General features: G+C 38.6%; 2 protein-coding genes across 6 annotated transcripts; one reads left to right on the forward strand and one right to left on the reverse strand.

The window, feature by feature from the left end:
• The first annotated feature begins 938 nt into the window (after nucleotides 1–938).
• HCF136 (photosystem II stability/assembly factor, chloroplast (HCF136)) lies at nucleotides 939–4,594 on the forward strand. Of its 2 annotated transcripts, none has more exons than XM_086559024.1 (9): nucleotides 939–1,357; nucleotides 1,439–1,674; nucleotides 1,788–1,918; nucleotides 2,029–2,161; nucleotides 2,295–2,417; nucleotides 2,622–2,696; nucleotides 3,520–3,635; nucleotides 3,789–3,877; nucleotides 4,389–4,594. In XM_086559024.1, the coding sequence occupies exons 1-8, from the start codon at nucleotides 1,000–1,002 to the stop codon at nucleotides 3,853–3,855; spliced, it is 1,239 nt and encodes a 412-aa protein (XP_086415150.1). In that variant the 5' UTR covers nucleotides 939–999; the 3' UTR covers nucleotides 3,856–3,877; nucleotides 4,389–4,594. The 2 variants fall into 2 exon arrangements, with proteins under 2 accessions (XP_086415150.1, XP_086415170.1); XM_086559044.1 differs by having other exon boundaries at nucleotides 4,429–4,594.
• Nucleotides 4,583–27,066, reverse strand: LOC147521343 (Zinc finger, C3HC4 type (RING finger) family protein). Of its 4 annotated transcripts, none has more exons than XM_086558994.1 (13): nucleotides 26,667–27,066; nucleotides 25,160–25,886; nucleotides 18,807–24,805; nucleotides 16,647–18,169; nucleotides 15,744–15,998; nucleotides 14,309–14,529; nucleotides 12,137–12,408; nucleotides 8,569–11,629; nucleotides 8,361–8,493; nucleotides 7,500–8,020; nucleotides 6,468–7,382; nucleotides 5,411–5,587; nucleotides 4,583–5,155 (listed from the first exon to the last, which is right to left on the reverse strand). In XM_086558994.1, the coding sequence occupies exons 1-13, from the start codon at nucleotides 26,999–27,001 to the stop codon at nucleotides 4,958–4,960; spliced, it is 14,337 nt and encodes a 4,778-aa protein (XP_086415120.1). In that variant the 5' UTR covers nucleotides 27,002–27,066; the 3' UTR covers nucleotides 4,583–4,957. The 4 variants fall into 4 exon arrangements, with proteins under 4 accessions (XP_086415120.1, XP_086415112.1, XP_086415074.1 ...); XM_086558986.1 differs by having other exon boundaries at nucleotides 18,807–24,808; XM_086558948.1 differs by having other exon boundaries at nucleotides 5,411–5,593; nucleotides 26,667–27,065.
• Nucleotides 27,067–27,196: the final 130 nt, after the last annotated feature.

The following is a 27,196-nucleotide window of genomic DNA, read 5'->3' on the forward strand; positions in this document are numbered from 1 at the left end:
AATTACTTTTTAAGATTAGTATAATACTTGCATTTGCATCCAGTTTTCGATTTCCCGTTAAATATTATTTGAGGTTAATTCGATACATTTGCATCCAGTTTTCAGTTTTCCATTAATTGTTTTTTGACGTTAGTTTCATTCAGTATTATACATATTTTAAAATATTTATCATTATTATTTTACCATTATTTTTTTTTTTTCATTTTCTATTATATATTTTGTGATGTTATTTTTTGTATAATTGTTTTTAACTATATTTTGAGGCCGTTTTAAGGATATATTCAAAATAAGTCGGTATTTTATTTTATCATAGACACTGAAATTGTATGATATGTAATAGGAAATTAGTTTATACAAATCACCTATTTTTTAGCAATTTTTTTTTATTTGATATAATATATAAGAATTGGAACACTAAAAGTGTTTGATTCGTAATAGTAAATTACCTTTTACGAATCACCAATTTTTTAGCAATTTTTTTTTTAATTTGATCAAATATATAAGAATTGAAAATACTCTCAAACTCTCCAAATATAAGAATTATAAATACACTCAAACTCTTCAAAAGAGGTTAAAGTATGCGACGGGATTGTGAAGGCTATTAAAAATACTATCTTTCATATTAGATCTCACAGATAGATAAAAGGCTAACTCTCATATTAGAGTCTTATGTAGGAGAAAAATCCTCTTTTAAAGGTCTCTGCTTTAGTATATAGATAGTAGATTAAACTATTTGGATTCGGATATAGCCATATCCGACCCGATCTCTGCCCTACTGGGCAAGCTAAAAAGCGTACGTGGCACTTTTAGCAGCTCTCTATTAGACTTGCTCTAAATCGTCCAAAATTTTGAAGGATCGGGGCAAAACTGTCAATCTTGTTCAACAAGCAGTCGTGGACACTCTAAGTACCGTTATCCACTTGAAATTACCCGCGAAGCTGAATTAAAGCAAAAGAAAGCTTTCGGATAAGAGAAAGAGAGATCATACAACAAATAACAATGGCGATTCTGCAACTCACCAACTCAAACCCGACAATATTACTCAAACCACCTTCTCTCGACCACTCTTTCTTCATAAACAAAACAACAACAAACTTCAGTTACAGAAATTCCCAACCTCGTTTCATCACCAGAGCTTGTTTAAAACAAGAACCAGCTGCAGCTGCTCCTTCTTCTTCTTTGAGTAGGAGAAGCTTGATAACTGAAACACTTGCTCTTACTCTTCTTATTGGATATCAACAGCCAGCTAGATCTGAAGACACTCCTTCTCTTGCTGACTGGGAAAGAGTTTACCTACCAATCGACCCTGGTGTAGTTCTTCTCGACATTGCTTTTGTCCCCGAAGATGTGAACCATGGTATCTTTCTTTCTTTCTTTCTTTCACATTTCTCATTTCTTTGATTACTTGCTTTCGCTTTGTTTACTGGTTTGTTTGTAGGTTTTTTACTTGGAACAAGGCAAACACTGTTGGAAACGAAAGATGGTGGTAACACATGGGTACCGCGTTCGATACCTTCTGCGGAAGATGAAGATTTTAATTATAGATTCAATTCTATTAGTTTTAAAGGCAAAGAAGGTTGGATTGTTGGTAAACCTTCCATTTTGTTGTATACTTCTGATGGTGGCGAAAGCTGGGAACGAATTCCGTTAAGTGCTCAGCTTCCTGGAGATATTGTAATGTTCATTCTTCCAATTTTTTTTTTTTTTATCAAGTTTGAGTGGGATAAGTTTGTGGTGTTTTTTAATGCAATGGTTTTGAAATTTGATTAGTTTTGGTTTTGGTGTAGGTGTATATAAAGGCAACAGAAGAGAAAAGTGCAGAGATGGTGACTGATGAAGGAGCGATTTATGTTACATCAAATAGAGGGTACAACTGGAGAGCTGCTGTTCAAGAGACTGTTTCAGCTACTCTTAATAGGTAGATGATTTATTCAACTTGGAAATTAGAAATGTAGTGTAATGGTTTCTTGCTTAAGGAAAAGAAAAACCAAAGAACAGTTACTCAAATTGATTTTGTTGCTTTTGCAGAACAGTTTCCAGTGGTATTAGTGGTGCAAGTTACTATACAGGTACTTTTAATACAGTCAATCGCTCGCCTGATGGAAGTTATGTTGCCGTCTCGAGCCGTGGAAACTTTTACCTTACTTGGGAGCCTGGGCAGGTCAGATTATCTGAAACAATGTAGTTCTTTTTTCCTGTTATTTTTTTGGTTGATGAGGAAAAGGACCAATATTTTGGTTGGATGGTGGGTTTTAACCTGTAATGAGTATCTCTTTGATTTTCATGGTTCACAGCCATACTGGCAGCCACATAATAGGGCAGTTGCTAGGAGAATCCAGAACATGGGATGGAGAGCTGATGGTGGTCTTTGGCTTCTTGCACGTGGTGGGGGACTTTATCTCAGCAAAGGCACTGGGGCAAGTAATCTTGTTTCATTTTTATGAGCATAATCTCATTTGAGTCATTTCAAAATGAGTAGATCTTGTTTTCTTGATATGTACTGAACAAAGCTTTACGGCCTTACTGTTTTCAGTCATTTCTTATTATACGTAAAACTGTAAAAGGAGCTTCATAGGCTGATTCTGTGTCCACTTTTTCTTTCCTTCATATGCAATTTTCAGATTTCAGAGGATTTTGAAGAGGTACCAGTGCAAAGTCGTGGTTTTGGCATACTAGATGTTGGGTACCGTTCAAAGGTAACATTCAACTGAATATAAATTTTAGAGATGATTACAAAAGTTTAATCATGATATTTGCTGTATAGATATTTGCCATATCTACTGTTAAAATACTTAATCTTGGTTTCTTGTTGGCTTAAGTTCCCTCTTCAGCACTAGGACTGTAGGAGCTTGATTAAAAAGAAGAGGAATTTTTGTTACCATATAATACAAGATAGATGCTATTATCCTGAAGTTTGAGTCCATAAAGATGTAGTTGGTGGCATTGTAAAACAAATTGTGAACCTTTTTCTATGTCTTAGGTTTATCATTGTGATAATGTCTGACAGATAAAACAGCACCTTTAGATACAAGCATTAGCTTCGACGCAAAGTAGTCAATTGTAGTCTAGGTAAATTATTTGTTCTCAACTTTATCATAACAAAGACAAATAGCTTTGTATGCGACAAGCTTGTTCTGTCTCTCAGCTTATCTGGTTGTTCTAAAGGTGGTCGAATAAATGCTGAGATTATTACCAACTAGTTTTAGGTGTATCCACATTTGAAAAGGTAATTGAAAGCATCTCAGTTTTCAAATCGTCTACTTAAATTGTTTAAAATATTGCTTGGGAGATAGCATTGCTGTTAAAATATGAAGGTAGAGCACCCCACTTATTCTCTTGGTCAGTTATGTTCATTGTAGTATTGTTTTGGGGGATAAGGGTAGGGTATACTACTAATGTCTCTCTATACTACAAGTCTATAACTACAATTCTTTTCATGCATATTGTAAGTCTTAGGTTTCATTTATTTTTTGGTGTCTTTCCTTCATTTTAGTTATGGTAGTGATTTCATGGTGCCAGGATGAAGCCTGGGCAGCAGGGGGCAGCGGCATTCTGTTGAGAACCACTAATGGTGGCAAGACATGGAGCCGAGATAAAGCAGCAGATGATATTGCCGCAAATCTCTACTCAGTCAAGTGAGTGACATGAAGTTGGTTCCCTTGTTTAAAGTTCCCTGCACTGCACCTTACGATCTTTGTTTCTTTGTAGGACCTTAACACCTGCTGGGTGAGATTTTTTAACATTTATGTGAACTTCTGATAACTGGGTGTTTTTTTAAAATTTTGCAGGTTTATCAATGATAGCAAGGGATTTGTTTTGGGAAACGATGGGGTCTTGCTTCGATACCTCGGATAACTCTTCAAATTTCTACTCTCATGTAAGCATATCCTTTCTTCATTTTCAATGTGATGTCTTTAAATAAAAAATAATACGGGTCGCTGCAATGAATCATTTTGGAGTTCTAAACTCTTGTAAATGCATTCAATGAGTCGGCAGTTGGATTATCTAAATTCCCACTGCATTCTTTTATCCAAGATACCAACCAGGGAATATTTATTTGGTAGGCTAAAAATGTAAGTTCTCTCACCAATGACAAACAAATGTGGGTAATGTGAAACTCCATAGCAGAAAACAAAAACAAAATATTTCTACTGGGTAACTTAGTTAATGGGGAGCGTGGGAGACTTCATAGAACTACAGATGCATTTCCCACAGAACATTACGATAGCTCAAGTCCCTACGGTGAGATAGAATTCCTAGCTCTTCAAAAAGATGGACATGTTCCGCGAATTATTTTATCAATAGAAAACCATGTTTTTGTTTCTTTCTTTATTTTTTATTTTTTCATTAAATGCAAACAATACATGAACAGTATCTTTGATGTACAGGTTTGCCAATGGAATGACGATTTTGTACTACCTAATGCAGATGAAGCTGCAGGACCCTTGTATTTGTTCTGCATCCAGTTCTCTGAGAGAAACAAAAATTTAAGTTGCAAAATACTTGGGACGAGAAGTTACTTGTGATAATCCTCTATATCTATAAAAGGGACTTGTGAAATTCAGTTGGAATACAAACATAATTTTGTGTACAATACCATGGGCTTGTATTTCTTTCCCACTCATCTATATTTCATTTGAGAGTTAAATTCACAACAAAAATAAATAAGGGTTTACATTCTCATCTGTACAAACTGAATTTGCAAATCGAATCACAATATATACAGGGTGCTTTTGTGTACAATGCCATGGCCTGCTAGTTTTCTCTTCCACTCATACCATCAATAAGAACCATATGGCGGATCTGAATTTACCATATGCTGGGTGTTTCTTATTTATCAGGAAATAATCTTTATCTGTTGCTTCTGCAAATTTATTCAATTTATCTAATTCGCGTCAACAGACAGACTTCACTTGCACCAATCAACTTTTAAGGGCTGCGGTGCATCATATCTTTTTCATGGTCGGAAAAGTTTAATAGTTTTTGAGACTTGTAGACGACAGAAGGGGCACCTGGAAACAGCAGCTGAGCATCTTTGACAAACTACATGACCACAAGGAACTATAGTCGTATCGACCTCAGCACTTAGACATATCCGGCACGACCAAGCTGCTTTTGCAGAATCAGCTTCTTTAACCGCAGTGTCTACCTTTTCCTGCAAATCTTTTCAATATCAGCAACTAATTTGAAAGATAGATTAACTCAGACACAAGTATCTTATAACTTGGGTAGTAGATACATAAAATTCTTCAAATCAGTGCATAAATGAAGGAAGCCAATAGCCTATGTTCGCACTGGGAGCTTAAAAACTTCAAAATGATTACCGTCAGTGTAATAACTGTCCATAAGGACCAAAACATCAAGATTGTACTATTTTATCTGTGTGTGTGACAGAAGTGAGAAGGAAGACCTGTTCAAGTAAAAGTGCAGCCTGAGATTCTTTAAGTTGTTCTTGCAGAGTCAGAGATGTTTGCAGAAGGGATTGCTTTTCGGTGTCCATACTGATCCCAGCCATGGATAGCATGTCATGGACAGCCTGCACCAACTCTGCCGCAGACACTCGGCCATATTGGAGGTCTTTGGCTGTCTGTGGCTGCCCCAAAAAATAAACAGTCTCAGTATCGTGCTTCATGAAATCTGCTATATGACTATATCATTTAATTAATGGTAAAAGTATCATACAAATCAGCAAACTCAATATTGTAAGTTATTTATGTTGTTTATGCATCACCCTTCAGGATTTGCATCATAACAATAATGTTTTTGTATTTCGGTGTTATCAGTTAAGAAAAACAACAGAAAAAAACATTAATAGCTATAAAATTAGAAACAATAATATAGATAAATCCATTGTCTCCAAGCATGGCTAGTAGATCATCCAAGTGAGGCAAGTCATCTACGAGATCACTGGTGAATTGTGACACAATATACTTGATCAGTTGTAGCATTTTCAATACATTGTAAAAAAAAGAAGGGTGACCCAAAAAGAAAAAGGAAAACCATATCATCTCCCTTATAGGACAAATCAATAGCATACAGAACCATATTATCTCCCTTAGCTCTACCAGTTGCAGTCTTTAACTATATAGTTTAGTATATATCTCCCATGTGGGAAAGCCAAATAAGTCAAGTCAACCCCTATGCATTTGACTGACCTCTACTACCTTACAACTTAAAAATTACTTTCCTGTGTCTACAATGTTATTCAGCAGATTTTCAATGTTTCTGGCCTGGCTTTGCTAGGTTTCTATGTTACATGGACATGCCATATTTCAAAAATAATCCGTGTCAGAAACGTATCCCCGTGTTCGTGTCGGACACACATGCACACATTGTATGTGATATACCTCAACTTTTCATATTTCGCCGTGTCAGATACGGACACACATATCTGTGTCATTGTAACTTAGCTATATTTTTATATAACTAACCCAATCCAAACTAAATGTCATTCAACAGTAGCTCACCTGGGGCTGGGACTTGCTACTTCCAGCACTTTGGAGCACCGATAGACGCTTCTTGTTTTTCATCTCTTCATTATACTCGTCTACCATGGTTGATGAGGAAACCTCGTTTTCTGTTGAAATGCTTCTGAATGAGAAAATCTGAGAGGAAAGAAGTGCGTGGTGTTCCGCTGGTGCAGTTTCCACCTTAAATCTGTAAAGTGCTTGACCTGCTGATGGCCTCACATCCTCCAAGACTCTACCATACTTTAACTTGTCTCCATTTATTCCTGTCCGCCAAGCCACTATTTCTCCACTGTAAAAGGGTCTTAATGGACGGAATTGCACTTGAAGAGCATCATGTGGCAGAAGCTCCTTGCCTATCAACTGATCACCTCCATCTTTGGGTTCATTCTCTTCTAGAGTACAGCTAAGTTTCAATGCATCAACAATTGTTATCTCTGAACCCTCTGGACTGGAAAATAATGGTCCAATAGGTAATGGGATTGGTGACCCCAATACCTGGCTAACAACCATGGCAACAATACTAAAAACTGAAATATAATGAGGGGGTTCAGCAACAAAGGCACATGTTTTTGATTGGTTAACAAATTGAAGAGTTCGATGACCTAATTCATCCTTCCACTCAGGAATAACAGATTCCTTGCGCACACGGGTAATGTCCAAAGATTGTGGAACTAACACAAATCGTGTGTGGAGGCACTGAACAAACTGTAACTTCTCTGAAATATACACCAACGAATGCCGTATTTGCTCCAAAGTCATTTGCTTAAAGGAAGGCAACAAACTTGTTATGCTATTCACCACAGTCCATACAGCAGCCTGGAAAGATGTGCTTGCTAGCCTATCTTTGACTGTTGCTAATTGAACTGATCCGATCTGATCCAGACATTGAAATTGATGCCCATGGTCTAATTCCTGCAAACAATAGATGTACAATTTATGTCTGATGGCTCCATTCGAAAAAATCGATAAGTAAAAAGTGAAGCAAAGAAAATATCAAAGTAGTAAAGCTGTATAGCAAAGACATATTACCTCCACAACAATGTCAGAAAGCTTTTTAATGCCCAACACTCTACACATTCTTTCTGGAAGATCTGGGTGAACAAACCTTATCATAGAAACATCTATATACCTTATAAATTGGGACCCATAAGAATCAACATATACACAACGTTTTGCAAGAACAAGTCTGCCACCATCATCTGGGACTATTGCTTCTGATACCCAGCAGAAATCTCCATTGTTGGCCTGAACAGCAGTATCACAGATGAAGTGTAAAATCTGCATCACAGCACGGAGTTCATTAGGATTTAGCCGCTGGTATCCACATGCTTCCTGAAGATTCAACAGAAGATCCTTCGCCTTGGTGACAGAAAGCACATCTTGAAGGCCTAATTCCTTGAGAATCTTCACAAAAGGGAGATATCGAGTGGGAAGCTCAAAAGCAAATGGTGAGAGGTTTATTGTCAAACGCACAAAAAGTGAATTCGCTGTAACCAAGCGTGAGCCATTCGCAACAGGCAAAAATGCAACTCTTTGCAAGTCGGATACATCTGCGGTGAGAGAAAAATGAAAAATTAAGGATTTCATCTTTAGTAGACAGAAAGACATTGTTATCATCATAAATGTCTGTTTTGTTCAGAATTATTTCTTCCTTTCAATTGATTTTGGTGAGGTACCCTCTTGTCCTCTCTCTTACGTACTTCTTGCTCTTTTCTCATTGAATCCTTATGTTTATTACTCAAAGAATTAATAGATGAAGATTGCTGCAGATATTCAAAGTTCAAAAGCATTGTCTTTGCTCTACAATTCATGCATGAGAAAATGGACAAGCAAGCATAAAAGATGAAGATCCGATTCCACTTAATCGCAGAGATAGATCTGGAAACTGACCTGAAGTAGAGAGAGTGCCCCATATCTTATCCAGATAGCTCAAAACCTCACAAGAAGCTTCCTCGATTGTTATCATGCCTGATGATATTGGCCAGTGAGCAAGAGTGTCTTCACCACCATTTCTCCCAACAACCTGGATGAATTTGTCTCGGATGGTAAATTACAACTGAAAAATAAATAAATAAAATTAAAATAATAATATTTTTACCTGTAGATGCTTTAATACAGTAGAAAAAGCTGGAGGGCTTCGCAAATGGAGAGCTCCCCAAGAGTATTCAGGAGGAACAATGTTTTGACTAGTTAGAATTGAAGAAATGCTCCAAGCTAGAGGCCAATCCTTGAGCAGAATAGCTTCATTATATGAACAAAGAACTCGCCTCCCACGTTTCTTGCCAATGACATTTGGAAGCCCCTTTTCAGCTGGTATAAATGCAATCTCACTAAGCAGATTGCAGAAGTTATTTCCATAAAAGATGGCAAAATTTGAAAAGATAGACTCCACCACAGACACTGCTAATAAACATATTTCTGGCGAAACTTCAATTCGGAAATTGGAACTGCTTGCCTCAAAATCATCAAGATCTTCTACAGTTTTCATGCATTCGCCTCCAAGATACTCTACTTTTTTTGCACATTCAAGTATCACATCTGCCTCTGCTGCTGTTCGTAGTCCCGTCTTCCTCAATATATGAAGCCATCCATCAGTTATAAACCTCTCACCAGGGAACTTGTTTTTCTCCTCGGAAAAAACTGATGTAAGTAGGGAATCGCTAGGATCAAGCAAATCCTTGGGTTTAAATAATTCAAGACAGAGTTCGCTGGAATTTTTCACAAACTTAGTCTCTTTCAAAGAGCCAAGTACACTAGAATCTAATTGAAGATCTTGCCAGTTCTCGTACAGATAAATTAAGATATCTTCTTGCTCATCCTGAGACTTCCCCTCAAACCCAGGCAATGCAAATTTAACCAATACTTCTCTATCATGTAACTCGGCAACTCCAAGTGCGCGAAACATGTTTCCACCCGAATCTGCAGAATAAGTCAGGCAACGCTCATCGAGTGGCTGGAAGAACGAATTAGGTGATATAATACACTGATCATGGCCAAGCAACCTCGTATACGTCCCAGTCACAGTTTTATATATAGGGAGAGCTCGCAACATATGAAGTTCTTCTCTTTTATATGTGGTTTCATTGGAAGTGAAATCAGAAGCAAAGAGGTCAAATAGTTCGTCACGAATAGATGCCACAGGAAAATCTGGTTGAGAAAAATAGCCAGCAAGTTTAGCAGCAAAAAGCTTCGAAGCAATCGCTTGTCCCAGAGATTGGCCAGGAGGAGGGAAACAATTACATGGAGCAGCACACTCAAGAAAAGAGGAATCGTACACTGGTACATTGCATTGGTTAAGTAGTGATGACAACCAAGGGTATCTTGAATGGATAACTTCAAATGCTGAAAGGTAGGACTCAATCAATTCAGATCTGGAGTCACCAGAATCCGATAATCTAGGCAGGTCACTCCCTTCGATACTTGATTCTAAGGTATCATTTACAAGTGCTCTACTTGTAATAGGTGGTGGAATAAACACCAAATGGCGCTCTTGTACACGGCACAATATTGGCCTACCTAGGAAAGCAGGAACAAGAGGCCAATTAGAAAACACTGAAAGGTCTCCTGATACACTGAAACTTTTCCAGAAGAGTCTTATCCATTCAGGAGAAGGGCCCCCTTCGCCACTTGAACTCAAACTATTTTCCCATGAAAACCAAGGGGCCTTATTTGATCCCATTACATGATTAACCCAATGCTCACTGAAAAGTAACCTCATGTGATTTGAAAGTAAGTGATGTGAGAAACTTTGCAATTTTAAGAATCTCTGAATGTCTTGGTTGCAAAACACATTAGCCAGGTTTGACCTTTCCAGACATTTTGGGTGTACAAAATTTGCTGCTAGTGGTTGCATCAGTGTTTGCTGATCCTTGCTCCCAACCCAAAGTTCAATAACCCCAAGCTTTGCAAGCTTGCTTATTGCTGTTGGACAGAGCACGCCTTTGAGCTCAGCAGCTACGGATGGAAACTTTAGATTGGCATTTCTCCCTCTGCTATTACCACCTGTAACGGTACTCCTTTGAATAGAAGGGACTCCTGCCCTACCAATATCCTCAACCACCACACGGCCAAAATCAAATAGTGCCTTCCCTAAACTTGTAACCATTTCTAGTGCATCCCCTCCTTGGTTAGCTGGACTTTGGGAAGATATCCTATGAGATCCCTGCATGTTTGAGTTTGATGATGAAGCAGTGCTACTAGTGTCTTGTATACTTGGCCTGTTGATATAATCAATGCTGTACTGCTCCACCGTGGCATCAGCTTCAGATTGATTAGAAGTTCTATGCAGCTCTATGTCAGAGAAACAGTAGTCAAGAACATCAATATATGTTTCAACCGATAGGGGTGCTATAGACATCGATGAAGCTTTCAGGAGATCCCGGACCATCTTAGGCTTAATTTCTCTAACCTTAACTCCCACTGCTTGAATTTCATTCACCAACTCCCATGGTACTGAGAATACAGGATAATGTTCCTTGATGAAACTATGAACTGCAAATGGTGGCAAACTATCATTCCCACTAGTCCCAGGTTGGGAAAGAAACATTCCTTCTTCAGCCTTGACTAAATTACCAGAGTAGAGTTGCCAGACAGGAAGGTCAACAAGGTGTGCGTAGAAGGGCCTTATCACTTGTTTTATCAAGCACTCCCATTCTGCTTCAAATGCTTTCAATGGACTAGGATTGCTAGAATCTGAGTTGGGCTGATTACTAGATGAAGACCTCACTATAGACCTAGGCCAGAATACATATATTTGATCCCCATAAGCTTGCAAAATAAGACTAACTGCAGGTACTGAGCTTGATTCAATACTTGAAGTCGAGGGCACCCTTCTCAGTTTTTGCATTTCCAGCACAAGCTCTACATATGAATCACATACACCCGACAGTAGTTCTTTGTTCCAGGCTTCTATCAGTTGATTTTCAGCATCAACCTGTGGTTCCATTGAAGCAGTGATGTTCTGGCGGTTGAATAGTTGACGGCTTCCATTATGACGCACTAAGAAACATCCAATAGCAGTAACAGGTATGCTCAGACCTTCACATAGAGGAAGAGGTGATAAAATGCAGCTGGAGAAATGAACATTGGAAGGCTCCCCACTCCTCGATATGTGAGCTGCTATTCCAGCAACAGGTGTTAAGTTGTATGACAGATACCGCCTGCAGAAGTCAAGTGTGCTATAAGTGGAGAATACTTTTAATGCATCAAAATGAAATTAAGTCACTCTTAACCATGGAAGCTTCTTGTTGGGGTGGGGGCACGGTATAGGCGTATAGCATATCATGCCCATGCACACAAAATATACCATGGCATGGTGACTTGAACCACCTTCTAGTACAACCAATATATGTTGGTATCAGAAATGACTCAAATGAGCACCTGAGACATAAGGAGGTTTAGCAAATAGCTGGGAGTAAAAAGTATTCCAACACCTCTTTAGTTTTCACATTTGAATATTTTGTTTAAGGTTACACCCAAAAGACAACTTGCAATATTAACAACTTTCAAATATAGACTTACTGCCGAGTCTACGAACCTTTAAAACTCAACAAATCACTTATCTATAGTATAATATAAAGTATCTTTCGCACCAGAAACTATGGTTTTCATTTCGCAATTATCTGAACGGGGTGTAAGAACCCTTAAATGTTTTAGAACAGACATACCTATCAAGAGCCATATTTCTTGTTTGCCCAGAACCTAAGCTAAGAACCACCAGCCATTTGTCCACAACTTTAGTTTCTCCTTGAACCATGTGCACATCTATACTGTAGAATTTGATTGCGGCATTTGAGCTACTGAATAATCTTGATATTTGGAACTTTCTCCACTTCTTTTCCGGGAAAGGATTCCTCAGTATTGCAGATGATGGATCAACACAAACTGAATGATATTGACATGGGTGTAAATCTCCTTGCTCCCAAGTAGATAATGACACCTGAAATGCATGAACAGTCTCAAAATGCAACCTAAAAATTCATTATCAACAGAAGCTTCCTTGGAATAATTATATGTGTTATAAAACACAATTCATCTCTCTAAGAACTATACCCATTGCAATGATTATGTACTGAATGAAACAACAGAGACAACTGATTAACTGAAGACTCCATACCTTCGGAACCCTCTTAATTAACACAACCAAACTCATTAATCAAATGAGAAAGTCATCTAGACCACATGTGAAGTATGGATCCCCACTTCCGTGGCGTTCTTAGGTGTGTGCGTACCCATTGTTCGATTTGAGGTCCCTTCACATACATTGCTGTGCCTCACCAACAGCTCATGGTATTGGGGTCCGTTCATATATATTGTAGTGCCTCACCAACAGCCTTCATAATAGGGAGTACTAGGGGCATGGGTCTGTGTCATTGGAGATTAGCTTCTGGCTAATTTCTTTAGTATTGGTGTAATTGCAATGATTATATCCTAGGTTACATTGACACGCCGTATCGGACACGGATACGAATTGTTGGACACAGCAAAATATCAAAATTCGAGGTAAATTACATGCAATATATGTCCGACACGGACACGGATACGACACGGATTTTTTCAAAATATGGCGTGTCTATTTCACAAAATCATCATAGAATACTGATTTAATATGCCTAAGGAAACCCTTTTGACATAAAGTAATCGAAACAATATTTTGTTAAAACAGAAGGGCTAGTTAGACATACCCCTCCCTCCCCATTTTCACTCCCTGTCCAAGTCAACACGTCTTGACCGTTATCTTCATGGTCAACTGTAGTGAAAATACCCCAATACCCTCAACTGTCAACTGTAAATTGTGAAAGTGTTGGATGAAATTGGAAAGAGTTTCTGCCGTGTCCATTGGGGTTATTTTTTTTGGACAGACAGTTGATCCATCAATTTAGAGATACAAAACTGTCAAGATTATTATGGCAACTGCTGACTGACGACCACAAATTTGGCTGGGTTTATCACACTAGGCACAAATTTCTGCCGCCTCTGTCCATTAATGTTTTTGGTTTTTTTTGGGGAACTTATGTTGAAATTTTTTTTGAATTTTTTGACAGCATAGTTTCTGCCATCCATCGAAATTTAGCACACAGATGGCACAGAAACTGTGCCGTCCATCTCCTGAAACTTATTATGGCAACTGCTAGACAAGACCACAAATTTGGCTGGGTTTATCACACTAGCCAAATTTAGGAGCCTTCTAGCTGCCCCATTGGAATGACATTTTGGTTTTTGGGGTGTTATATGGCCTTTAGCAGCCCATATCACACCCCATTGGACTTGCTCTAACTAACCCAAAACAGAATTACTAGTTCATTTGAGTTAGCATGCGAACAGTTAAAGTTTTTAATATCACTACGAAATGTATTTATTGGTTTACCAATAGCAAGAAATAGAAGTCTTAAGCCCCATAGGCCCATACACACCCAAATAACCCACCTAATTTAGATTAAAATAATGCAGCAACCCTGCTCCGCCCCCAGAGGACAGCAAGCTGCAGGACATATATGTTATTTTCCAATTCCTACTAAGATGTTTCCACCTTTCCATAGCAAAGGCTTTAGTTGAACAATTTTATATTTTAAAGGAAAAATCAAAGTATTTTATTGCGTTAGCCACATCTTTGGCATCAGGCTTATGCCTTGGGATACTAGAGCACATTGTATCAACCTCCTTATCTGAAAATATTTCATTTTCTGTTCTAGGTATTTCTATTGCACAACAGAAGATCTTAGAAGACACGGATATTACAAATCCAAAGAAATATATGTGGGGGATGCAAAATAGAAGTGGAGCAAAAGATGTGTGAATTTAGTATATGATCAACAACTAAACATTATGACTCGTTGTACCTGGAAAACTGATTTAAGGAACAGAAGCGATCTAGATGCATGATAGACAAATTTGTCAAATATCTCCATGATTTTCTTAAGACCATAGTCGAGTCCATTTATCATCCATTTTGATGTTAGGGGCATGCGTAGAACTGTTGAGTCTGATGATGACCATGACATATTCTGAGAAATAAGCATCGGGTTGAACTGATCACGAAATCTCTCAACCAAATTAGTACCTAAAAGAGTATTAAGCAACAATTTTTAAGTGAATAAAACAACATTAAGGACGTCATTGTACAAAATGTTGGTAATCGAATCATAGTCAAGGAAGAGTGAGATACCACGGATGATGAATGAGATTTTTAGGGAAACTGCTGTATAGATCTAATCAAGTAGATAGATAAATTTTGATTTTCCCCGGGGCATTTTTCTTTGACCATCCAATAAGAATATATAAGATATTTACTAAGCATTTATGAAAAAATGTTAAGATACAAAATACAAATATGTATTAAAATGGATCAAGTACATATCCAGTTTCCAAATAATTTCCACCTTCAAATAGGGCAGGGAATCGGGTCGGGTTTGACCCGAATTCGACCCGACCCGAACCCGAATAGTTAGGGTTCAGGTTGGTTTTTATATCCGTTTACTTATTTGGGTCAGGGGACGGGTCTATCGGATTCGGGTTCGGATATATTTTTTGGGCTTTTTTTTAATTTTTAGTGTTATCCGATCGGGTTAGTCGGGTTGGATATTAAATTTCGGATATAATCGGGTTCGGGTTCGGATATTATGAAACTATTCGGATTCGGATATAGCCATACCCGACCCGATCCCTGCCCTACCTTCAAAGATGCCATAGAACTCAACAAGTCCTAGCCCTGGTGTAAAAGAACTTTCACATATGAGAAAAACACCACATTTTGTATCCCTGGCGTAAAAGTATATCAATGATGCAGACATATTAAAGTTTTTATTCTTAGAATAAGTGTACTTTTCTTAGACGTTGAAGGTGCAATAGCCAAAGAAGAGTACAGAGCTTTGGATTTTCGCAGTAAATAGTCAGACATCTATTAGCGATTATCATCCTAAACCGGTGATATAAGTCATGTTCAACTTATCCTCATTGATTAGTCTCGATTTAAAATATGATGACAGTAGAAATCTATAATATATTGATAACAGCAGAGTTGTTTATTACATAGGGGGGGTGACTCTCCTAATATAAGGAGAGTAGACCTACTCGATGTGGGACTAAACCCCATATTCTAATATGCTACTTCTAGCCTCTTAACAATCAATTAAAAAAGGTCATGTAAAAAAAATAGATCAATTATTTTGAATATGATCTACAATAGACCAAGAAGCTAAAACTATAAGGACTTTTTAGTCCCATTAAAAACATTATGCTCTCACGCTGCAGACTGAATTAACTTAGATGATATACCTGTCAAAGAGAACATTTTGGCAGAGGCAGATTGGGGTGTAAAAGCTTTGCCAAGTGGATCAAACATATAAAAATAGCCTCTCGAAACAATCATTGGGAGATCACATACAAAATAACAACTGAGCAGTCCTAAACCATAGTTAAGAATATTGCCACGCAACCTCCACGGAGGACGCTGCTGGAGACTACTGACTTCTTCTTGACTCAAGGTAGCCCCCTCAAGAACAGCAACAAGAGAAGGCCCTTGAAAATCACCTGAATCATAGAGAACTCACTGAAAAAGAACCCAAGTTGTAGATCCAATTCATTGACTTAAATTGAGTACGCACTTACATTATAATAGGGTTGTCAACTTCATGAGTAATATGCTAAAAAAATAAATAAATAATCTTCACAAAGTTTAGTACACTTAATCAACCTCCAAACAAATACTTCATATTAGAAATCCAAAAGAAATTCATGATAAATATTTACATTTGAAACCAACAACTTGCTGGCTAATATAATCAGTTGGATAAGCTTAAACAAAATTAAGTACCTCCAAACATAACTTTTGGCAACTATTCGTTTTGGATAATTAAGTTTCAAGTTTTGGTGAACAAACAAAACCCTGACATTGTACAGCCGAGTAATCAAAGTTAAAATAGTCAAAACATGGGGAACCAAAAGGTATAAACATGGGGAACCAGAAAAATTGCCAGATGATTTACATTACTCTGATTGCATTACTTGTTAGCTAGAAGGACCATACTCAACACATCAACTTATCTAATAAAAGTTAACAAAGAAGCATTAAAGGGGGAAAACACATTTCAAGGCCTTGTCCATGCATCTCAACGCAGAGCAACTAGACAAATCTTTATGTAACAGTGGATGTACAACAAACAAACAAGCATTGCTTACCCAGGTTGTTCTGTAGCAAAGACTGGCGTGAGTGTTCACGTTTGTCAAATATAAAATGTAGCTTCTTCGCTTTGCAGCTGTCTGCCAAATCAAGAAGGTCAAACAACAAATAATCACAGTTCCCATACAGCGCAAGAAGTTCCCTAATTCTATCATAATCCATGCAGGGCAAATCCTTCGTCATTTCTTCATCAACTAAAGAGAGGCAACGAAGAGATTGTACCCCCAGCCTGTTGGCCAGATCATTGCTAATACTTGGATGCACAAAATGGCATGCAGCAAGGTTAGTGTTCTCCATCCAAGGTGCATCGTTATACACAAGATCCGCTGCGCACATCAGAACTCCAGAAGAATCTGGTATTAATAATGCACTACTAGAAGCATCATTTGGTGCCATGTCCAAATAGCAATCTGCAACAGCTTCTAAGACACAATGGACAAAATCTAACTGCTCATGTGATAGTGCTATGCCCTTAACATCGAGGTTCAAGAATTGTAAAACACACACATAATCCAAAGTATCAAAAGTTAATTTGACACCTAATGCTAAAAGCAAATCCTTGAATCGTGATAACTCAGATGGTACCACATACAGATAAGGATGGAATTTCACTGGTGAGTCAAATGCAAGTGACTTTGGAGAAACAAAATTGTCCCCAATCCAAACCCATGAAACACAATCCAGTGCCACTTTTAAACTCAAGAAACTATCAGTGCCAATGAACCCTTGCAATCTGCAATAAAGCTCTGGGATTTCCCTCTGTAGTGCATCATTAACAATAGATTCCAGTATAGAGTGCACCTTAAGTTGGCTGTAGGACTTCGATAGCTCAATTAATTGTGTAGATAATACCCCTAAGTTTGGGCAATCCATCCAGCCTAGTTTACTCTGCAGGTATGTTGAACAGCATTCACCGTCTAGTATATGCATCATAGATGACACAATCCACATCTGTGATTTGGGTCTTAAAATGAGTGGTGATGCTAATTGTTTTTTAGGTATTACCCACGGTAGCCCTTGTAGAGGTGGTTCAGTGTAAACAGGACACCACGTAATGGTCTTCATCTCTGACCAAAAAAATTCGTCTAACCCACGCTTGGCATCATCACCCAAACAATGAAAAATCTCCGGATCCCATAAGCGGCAGCTCTCTTCACATCTAATTGTAGACTGAGCAAACTCTGCATCTTTATCACCCAAACCATTATCCGTGTGATCAGATTGAGGATTACTAAAATTTGTGTGGTTACATGCACTTTCGGCGGCTTTGGAAAGATCACATCCTATAGCATCTAGACAGGAAAGTAACCTCCTTCCATAATTCAGTGCTTCTGAGTCCCCTGAATCATGCAACAAAGAAACTGACTTAGCACTATCCAATAAACCGGTTAGTCCCAAGTTTCTCTTTAGTCCAAGGGTGACCAAAGTATCAAGAGTTTCAGTTTCCAAAAACTCTCTGCTAGGGAAAAAAGCTTCTTTATGCAGCAACTTTTGAAGCCCAGGGACGCGAGGATCATACAGCCTACAAAGATATACATCTGGAAATAAGTATAATAAATTTCAAAGCATATGTATTGTGCTGTAGACTTGTGATAACATCACAAATTCTAGATTAGAGGAAACTAGAAGTGGAAAAAGAGCATAAGCTTTTCAGAAGTGAAAAGAAGGAAAATTATAATCTGCCAATTTCGAATTTAGAAGATAAACTGAAATTCAAAGATTGTCAGCTTAGAGGTCTGGAGAACAATTGTTAGTTCGTTACCGTAAATGATGGTTATTATTCTTTTTGTTTTCCATCAGAGAACAGAAATTTACTAAGGGGGTCACATTATAAACGATAAGGACACATTAAATTTGTGACAAGATTATGTTAACCCACCCAAATATAAGAGCCTGATATCTTAGATCCCTTGTTCCAATTATTAAGGCAGTCGAAACCCACAGAGTGATTCTACATTACAAATCATTTTCCTAAAGGCGGAGAATTTGTCTTCAAAGGGTTCTGGCATTCCTTTCCTTCCAAATCCTCCAACATATATCATCACATCACCAGGAAATAGCGGAAACAAAGTGTTGGACTTTGTTTTATACCACAGAAAAGTGTCACGAGAAATTTCCAATATCACTTTTTTATGAGAGAGAGAGAGAGATTATGATACCTGGAAGGATGTTGCCAGGTCCTATTGATTGCTAAAACAAATGGAGACTCTGAGAGCAAAGACTTAATGGAATTATCCTCTCTAATTAACAACCCCACATCACGTAAAATGGCAGAAAGGGTTTCTGGTTGTGAAATAAATTCAGGCATGCGATGGAGTATATAGTCTTTGAAAAACTCAGCTTTTGTTGGTTCTCTGATACCTAGATAGTTTCTAAGGATGCTTTTCTCTTTTTCTGACTCTGTACGAACGAAGGCTCCGTCCAAAAGATCTTTGTTTACATCTTCTGGTATAATCCATTTGGTAGGTCTGCTCAAACTGACAAGTTTTCTACTTCCGTATGACTCAAAGATAGGGAGTTGCTTGATCATATCTATGTGCCTATGATCCATATGGCCCTCGCTAAACCACTTCGACTGGAGAATGAAACTACGAAGCTCATGCAGTTCTCCTTCTGATGCATTAACAAACAATTCCTCAATACACAATGACTCACCAGAAACTGCATGTAAAGCACTTAAGATTCCAGTTACCGTTGGATCCTGCACAAAATCCTTTAACTGGGGATGATCAATAGGGAGTTCAAACCTCAAGAGCAAACATCCTAACTTCTGTAGCAAGGACAGCATGTTCTCGCTCCACCCATCATACCTAATCACATTCGAATTTCTGACTAGCAGCAAAAGAGAACTGCTATCAACAGGTAAAATAGGCCACTTAGAGAACACCAAAAGGTCATCACAAGATGACCTTAAATAGCTCCACAACAGTCCTATCCACTCTAAACTCGGGTGATCTTGGCAGCCAGGGGTCCAGGATACCTGTTTACAATTCCTCCACCCTGCCGGCAGAATCCTGGGGAACAGCTCTTCAAGAATATGGCATGTTAACAAGGAGATATTCGAATCCCCACAATGGGCTATGTCATACACCTTCTGATGAAGTTCTTCTGGGATACTGTGCTCTACAAGAACGTGTGGAATTGAACTCTTGAGAAGATCATACTCATTTTGACATGTAATAAATACTCTTTCGCCCTCACCCCTCTTGTTGAATGTTGTAAACAATCCGTTGGCAAGAGGAACCAAGGGTAAACCATACAAACTATCACAGCAGATAGGTACCTTTATGTCACTTAAACAGTACTCGAGTGTCAACATCATTGCACTCCTATTCTTAAAACCGCGTTTTCTTCGAATCAGCAGAGTCCTGAGCAATTGTGGTGTCAGGAAATGCAATTGTGGACAGGCCTCCAAAAATCTCTCAACAACTGGTTTAGTAACACTGACAAGAGGCAGACCCACATCTGATAGCACTTCAACGAGCTCACTTACCTTGACAAAACCAAAATCAGGAAAAATAGCTTGTTTCGTTGAAATCCACTGCCCCCCTCTAGCTTTTGTGTATAAGACACGGACACCGAGATCAGCGATAGAAATGTAGAGCTTCCGCACCATGGATGCCCAAGGTTCTATTTCAACTACGGTGGGCCAAAATGAAGAGAACAGATCACATGGACCAACCTCCAATGCAACCTTTTCAAGCAAGTGACCATACGCAGGAGCAGCAACATTTTCAAGGAGGTGAACATTCCAGTCTGATCGTGCTTTCCCAACACCTGCCATGTCATTGCCAAACCAAATATCCCTTCGGTTTGATGACAACTCAAAGTACGCGTTAACATGCAGTGGAAGACCAGTACTTATTGGAAGGGGCAAAAAGCAAAAGGCTCTACCCTCAAAATCACTCCTGTACTGCATGGAGTCTGGAGGCATTAGAAAGGTATCAGGATTATCACTACTAGATTCTTCTTCGGTGGTTCTACCCTTTAATTCCTTTACTTCCTCCACATTGACTGTATGCAAGTAAGCAGCAACACATGCCCAGGGAATGTTTTTATGAGACTTGTTATCCAAACCTATGAACTTCTTACTTGTATGTCCGCCACATAAGCTTTCACTGGTCAACCAAAAATGTGACCTAGCACCTGAAAGATCTTTCTCTGCCACCACCATCTTCTTACAATTCCATGCCAAATCCCTGTCTGGGATATTACTGAGCTTGCTGAGGAACTGATCCTTATCCATTCCACTCTGCTGTTGATTCGCATGAATGAATTTAAGCATAGCATCCAAGTGGTGAGATTCAGTTTCAGGATCAGTAACATGGTGCCTCTGAACACGATGAAGAAGTTTCATGTCTTGACCATTACCATCCTTCACAAAAATGGAGATACTCTTCACATTGCGGAGAAAAAGCAATGTTTCTGATACAACTTCTGAAAAAGAAGAGAAAAGGGACAGAACATCTTCAGGTGCATATTTTTCCTTTTTTATTCGGCTTCTAGATGCCGCACTTTCACTTCTTAGAGGGAAGCGGAAGAGGGTTCCAGGAAACGGGCGCTGCAGATCACAGCCGAAGTGTAAAAAGGGTGAAAACTGATCAGGGAACTGTTCCAAAATTCTTCTCCCTACAAATTTGATTCGCAAGCCAGGGTGAGAAGGAGAGATACCAGGAAGATTGCAGGCATGGGGATCAAATATTACAATGTTTTCCCCAGAAACAAAAGCAGGGATATCTGTAAAATGGTAAACACAATTGAAGCCAAGGCCAAACCTCCCAATTGCAAGAGGCTTCTCAAGTTTACTATCTTGACCAATTCGGGAGATTGCATAAAGATCTTGTGGGCTGAAAACAGAACTATTGAAACAATAAAGAGCAGGACCCTGCCAATCCACCATTTCAGGAGAAAGCACAGACGAAGTTCCATATTGAGTTTTATCCAAGAGAAATATCACCTCAGATGCTCCTGCATCCTCTGCATTTTGCACTAGTTCAAACAAAATTCCAGGACCATCAGCATACATTTCAACTATATGTTTAAGTCTGGTAGTCAAAGCTTCATGCTGTCCAAAAGCTTCAACTGCCCCAGACAAACTCAAATTCATGGAGTCTGCACTCTCAGCAATCAATATCCGACGAAGTGAGCACACACCAAGCTTCTCCGCGACATCTTTTGAGATATTCCCATGGACAAATCTGTGAGAAGTATTCTTCGAATTCAAAGGTACACTAGACGTGTTCCCAAATGCACACTCAGGGTCTTCAGAGTCAAGCAACCATGGAGCATCATTGTAAACAAGACTGGTGGCGGGTAACAGCCTGGATGACACATCTGGTAAATAGATTTGAACCTGCTGATCCTGAAAATGAACTTCAGCAAGCTGCTGCACAATCAATAGTGCTGCTCTGAGTTCATGTGCATCCAAAGCAGCAGTAGCTTTCCTTTCAGCCATTCTACCAAGAATACTAGCATAATCTGCAGGCTTCAAGTAATCCCGTATGCCAAGCTCCAAAAACAATGACCTGAAAACAGCTAAATCAACAGGTATAACACGTATGTAAGGAGCCAAATGAAGAGGACCATTGAGGACAACCTCTTCTGCAGTTGCAAATCCATCTCCAACCCAGATCCAACGGCAGCCTTCTAGGACAACCTTTACAATGTCCATCTCATCCGCACCAATCATGGCTGCTAATATAGAATAAATTCGTGGCATTGCAAGAGTCAATTCCTGTCGAAGAATCTGATCTGTGACAATTTCATTATTCTTCCCAAGTTCAAGAAGTTGGGATGCGATAATACTTCCTCCAGGTGGGGACGACCAACCTAAGCCAACTGATAAAGCTGTTGATGAACATTCCCCATCCAGTATACGCATGCTTCCTGAAACAAGCCACAAATCTGTTTTTAACCTCACCAGCTTTGGAGGAGCAACCACAGATGAAACTGAAGGCCAGGGTAGAGATGAATATGGAGATTGAACAAGAACAGGGCACCAACTAATCATTCTTAAATCATTCCAGAACTTCTCCAGATCTAATTCCACGGTTTGAGGCTTGAATACTGTTGCAACCCGGGATATTGTTCTTCTCATCATTCTTTGACCAGCATCGGATGGATTGAACATCCACTTGGCTGCATTAACTTCTAGGTACGAGAGAAGCACCTTGCCTCTTGAATATGCCTTTGCCTGATCAGTACGCCCCAACCGTTCAACCTGACGAACACTTTGTATGATTGTCTCAGTCGACACAGATGTCCTAAGGCCCAAACCTTGTAGCATGTCCAGGACACCAGATTCTTGGTATGCACCAGAAGGAAAATTGTCAGAATCTTCCAGCAGATCATATAATTCTTCCTTACGAGGATCGTATAACACCTGAGGACACCTCAAAGAACCATTTAGTGTGGGAACAAATTCCAACTTTCTCAAAGCTTCTCTCAGAGATGCATCCTCCATGCACAACTGAGGTAGGTCACAGAGAATAGAAAGCATTACTGTGTCACGAACCTCTGGTTCCAAATCATGAATTCTGTTCAGCACCTGTTTCCTGTAGAAGCATGTCCTACCCATTCGCTCTATCCCATAATACTTAAGTAAAATTTCTTCCTCGGTATAGCACGAACAGCTAATGAATTCACCCCCTAGCAAGTACTCAGGCACATTTAATGGAGCTAAGTACTTTTGAGGATTTATTAAATCAGAAAAACATAAAGTACGAGTAGATTCACCACTGTAAACTGTATAAATAGGTAGCCTCTTGCAGTTTTGGACTTGAGAAGTAGCTATAGAATCTCCAACATGCCACTTCGGGTCAAGAAGAAACTGCCGCAACTCGTTCTTCTCATCCTCTTCAATATGCAAAAATGTTTGTCTAATGTCCTCGTTTAGGGAAAGAATGTCAAAAATTGCACCCAAAAGACCAGCACCATTAGCACCATAGACGTATTGAGATAACTTTAGATGTTGAATCCCATACTTAGGATCCAGTATCTTACACCCGATCTTTGCCAGGAGATCATTCATTGTATTAGATAAGTTTTCCGAGTTAATCAATTTTGAATTTTTTGAAGGTGCGTATAGATGTCCCGAAGTGGACGGCAAGATTGGCCAATCACCAAATATAGGCAAACATTCGGGCTTATCTCCAAGATACTGCCAAAACAACAACAACCATGATGACTCCGGATGGCTAGCATAGGATGCTGGGTCCCAAGAAACTCTTCTTTTGTGTTTCCAATTGGCAGGGACAAATGCAGGGAATAACTGGAGAAGGTGTTGAACATTAAAGAACAATATGTTGGCTCCTGAAGCCTCTGCAATAGCTGAAAGCCTTCTCATTATGCTTGGAGAAATCTTTTGATCAATTAATTTATCTGAAATTCTGAAAAGTAGCGTGTGTTCTAACTCACTGCAGATGTAATAAGAAATCCCATGTGAGGCTTCAGAAAAGCATCCGAACTCACCACTTGCTAGAGGTAATAAAGGTAGACCATTTGCATGACTCCCGACATCTGTATCAATCAGATCTTGGAGACAATATTCCAACATTAATAATTTACAAAGTCTATTTGATGTAGTAAGGGTTCCACACTCCCTAAGGAAACTCCTTACAGTTGCAGGGTTGATTACTCTTTGTTGAAAACTTGGGTCATAATTCAGGAACATGTTTGTCAGGGATGTTGGCAAATGGACGATTGGCAATCCCAACAGAGAAAGAGCTTCACCAAGTTCTGTACTTTTGGCAAAATGTTCATCGTGAAAAAAAGCTTCAGTGGGTGATACCCATTTTCCTCCATCGATATCTGAGTATAAGACCGGAGTGTTACCAATGCTTTTGTAAATCTGCTCGACCAAAAGGTTCCATGGTTCTTCAAATGAACCAGTAGGCCATAAAGAATAGTATAACCCAGATGGATTTACCAGGCTGCGCAAACCAAGCAGCAGTTTTACAAAAAGTGGGGCCACAACATCTACTAATAAAAGTCTGTTCCAGTCGGAGCGAAGTTTTCCACCTCTGTCCATGTCAGCTCCATACCATATACTGCGGCGATTTGATGAAACCTCAAAGTAACCATTCACTTGAACATTTAACCCAGTTCTTAAAGGCAGAGGAAGGAAACAAAATGCTCGCCCATGCTGTAGAATATCAACCTGCTAAAGTCATACATGCCATTTATAGTGTTAGCCAGCTAGTACTATACTTACAATTCGAGAAATGCAGAAAAACAAGCAGCGTGGTTTTCTTTCTATCCATGAATGAGGCAATTGTTTAGTCAAACAACAGCAGAAGTAACATAAAGACAAAGACGAATGTATATAATAATAATAATAATAAATTAATCCAGATACACAATGATCATTTCATTATTACGCAATCATGAGGATGTAGAGAATGAGACAAATCTGAAAAGTCATACTTGAATAAAATCGTGATTAGCATTCAGAAAGTTTATAATAACAAACGAGTATATATAGATGTAATAAGTGTTTACATTGAAAGTTTACCTCCGCAGCACTATCTGATAAGCATGCCGCAACAGATGCCCAAGGCAAAAGGTGAATATCATAATCTTTGGCAGCAGTAGCAGCAAAAGCACCAATTCTACTCGATTTTGAAGCCATTGCCTGCACTATGAAAAAGCTGGATACATTCTTTTCTAATTGAGATCCAACATTTGATTCACACAAGAAGTCCAGTGAGAATGAATCAATTCCATTGCTTTCTGAACTAGATGAATTCGAAAGCCTACGAAGTGCTTGGCGATGCCAAACTGTCTCTTCATTCTGTGAGCTTACAGAGCAAGAATAAAGTCTCTGTGGTGAAGAAGCCCCAGGATTCCAGATGTACATTTCAACTGATACAATGTTTTTAAGAAATAGCAAAGTAAACACTCCTTCCTCATAAAGCTGAACAAACATAGATGATATATCATCTTCAGAATACGCTTGCCTAGAGAGCTTACTAACAGCTGCCTGCTCTACATTCCTCAAAGGAAAACGAAATAAAGTTCCGTGGAAAGGGTTTTTCATGTCACATCCAAAAGCACAATATGGTAAAAATTGGTCATTATAAAGTGACAGAGCCGAAGAACTAACATACTCAATACGTTTTCCAGGATTCGCTGCTGAAACATTTGGAAGATATACTCCCTGGGGATCAAATAATACAACATATTTATCACTCACAAACGATGGCACATCCGTCAAATGGTAGACCGAATTGAATCCCACCCTGCTACTATAGCTAAAACTAGTCGCATAACCACCACTGCATTAAATAATTAAAGAGTTACCCCCGAAACGACCGTGTTTCTTAAAAAAAAAACTGTACCATCAATACTGCTACTATAGCTAAAACTAGTCGTACAACTACTGGCATTAAATAATTAAAGAGTTACCCGAAACGACCGTGTTTCTTACTATCACCAATTCTTGAAATACTAATTGTACATTTACTTACTATCACCAATTCTTGAAATACTAATTGTACATCAATACTACTACTACAGGTAAAACTACTACTAGTACAACTACTGGTATTAAATAATTAAAAAGTTACCCGAAACAACCGGTTTTCCAGGCTTGACCGTGTTTCTTACTATCACCAATTCTTGAAATACTAATTGTACATCAATTAAATAATTAAAAGTTACTACTTTCCACTACAGGTAAAACTACTAATACTAGTAAAACTACTAACTACTGGTATTAAATAATTAAAAGTTACCAATACTAAACAACTACTACTAGGGCATTTTCCAGGCTTGACCGTGTTTCTTACTATCACCAATTCTTGAAATACTAATTGTACATCAATACTACTACTACAGGTAAAACTACTACTAGTACAACTACTGGCATTAAATAATTAAAGAGTTACCCAAACGACCCGTTTTCCAGGCTTGACGTGTTTCTTACTATCACCAATTCTTGAAATACTAATTGTACATCAATACTACTACTACGTAAAACTACTACTAGTACTACTGGCATTAAATAATTAAAGAGTTACCCGAAACGACCAGTTTTCCAGGCTTGACCGTGTTTCTTACTATCACCAATTCTTGAAATACTAACGAAATCATCTTCAGTAAACTGAGCATCATTGAAAGCAAGTAATGCAGGTCCTTGCCATTCGGATAACTTGTGAGACAGTAAAGAGTCGACACCGTGAACTCTACGATCTAAACATAAACAAACATTAGTAGCACCAGCATCATCCGCGTTTTGTATTAATTCTTTTAAAACTGTTGTTCCTTCTGGATAATTTACCAATACTTCTCTTATTCTTCGTGTTAGATCAACTCTTTGTCCGAAATCTTCTAGAAGAATCGCTGGTGACTCCATTTCTCTTAAAGTCTAAATCTAAATAATGTCTAATTTACAAATGAACATTTTTTTTTTTTTTTTATGAATGAAACAAACTGTTTTTTGTTGCGTTTAATAGTAGCGGAATGATGACGGGCCTCTTTTTGTTGGGTTGGCCCATATTTAAGGCCCAAAAATAGGTATGGAGAGAGAGGTGAAAAGGGAAAAAGAGAT

Source organism: Coptis chinensis, chromosome 1, assembly GCF_015680905.1.
Source record: "Coptis chinensis isolate HL-2020 chromosome 1, ASM1568090v1, whole genome shotgun sequence".
In the NCBI taxonomy this organism is placed as follows: domain Eukaryota; kingdom Viridiplantae; phylum Streptophyta; class Magnoliopsida; order Ranunculales; family Ranunculaceae; genus Coptis; species Coptis chinensis.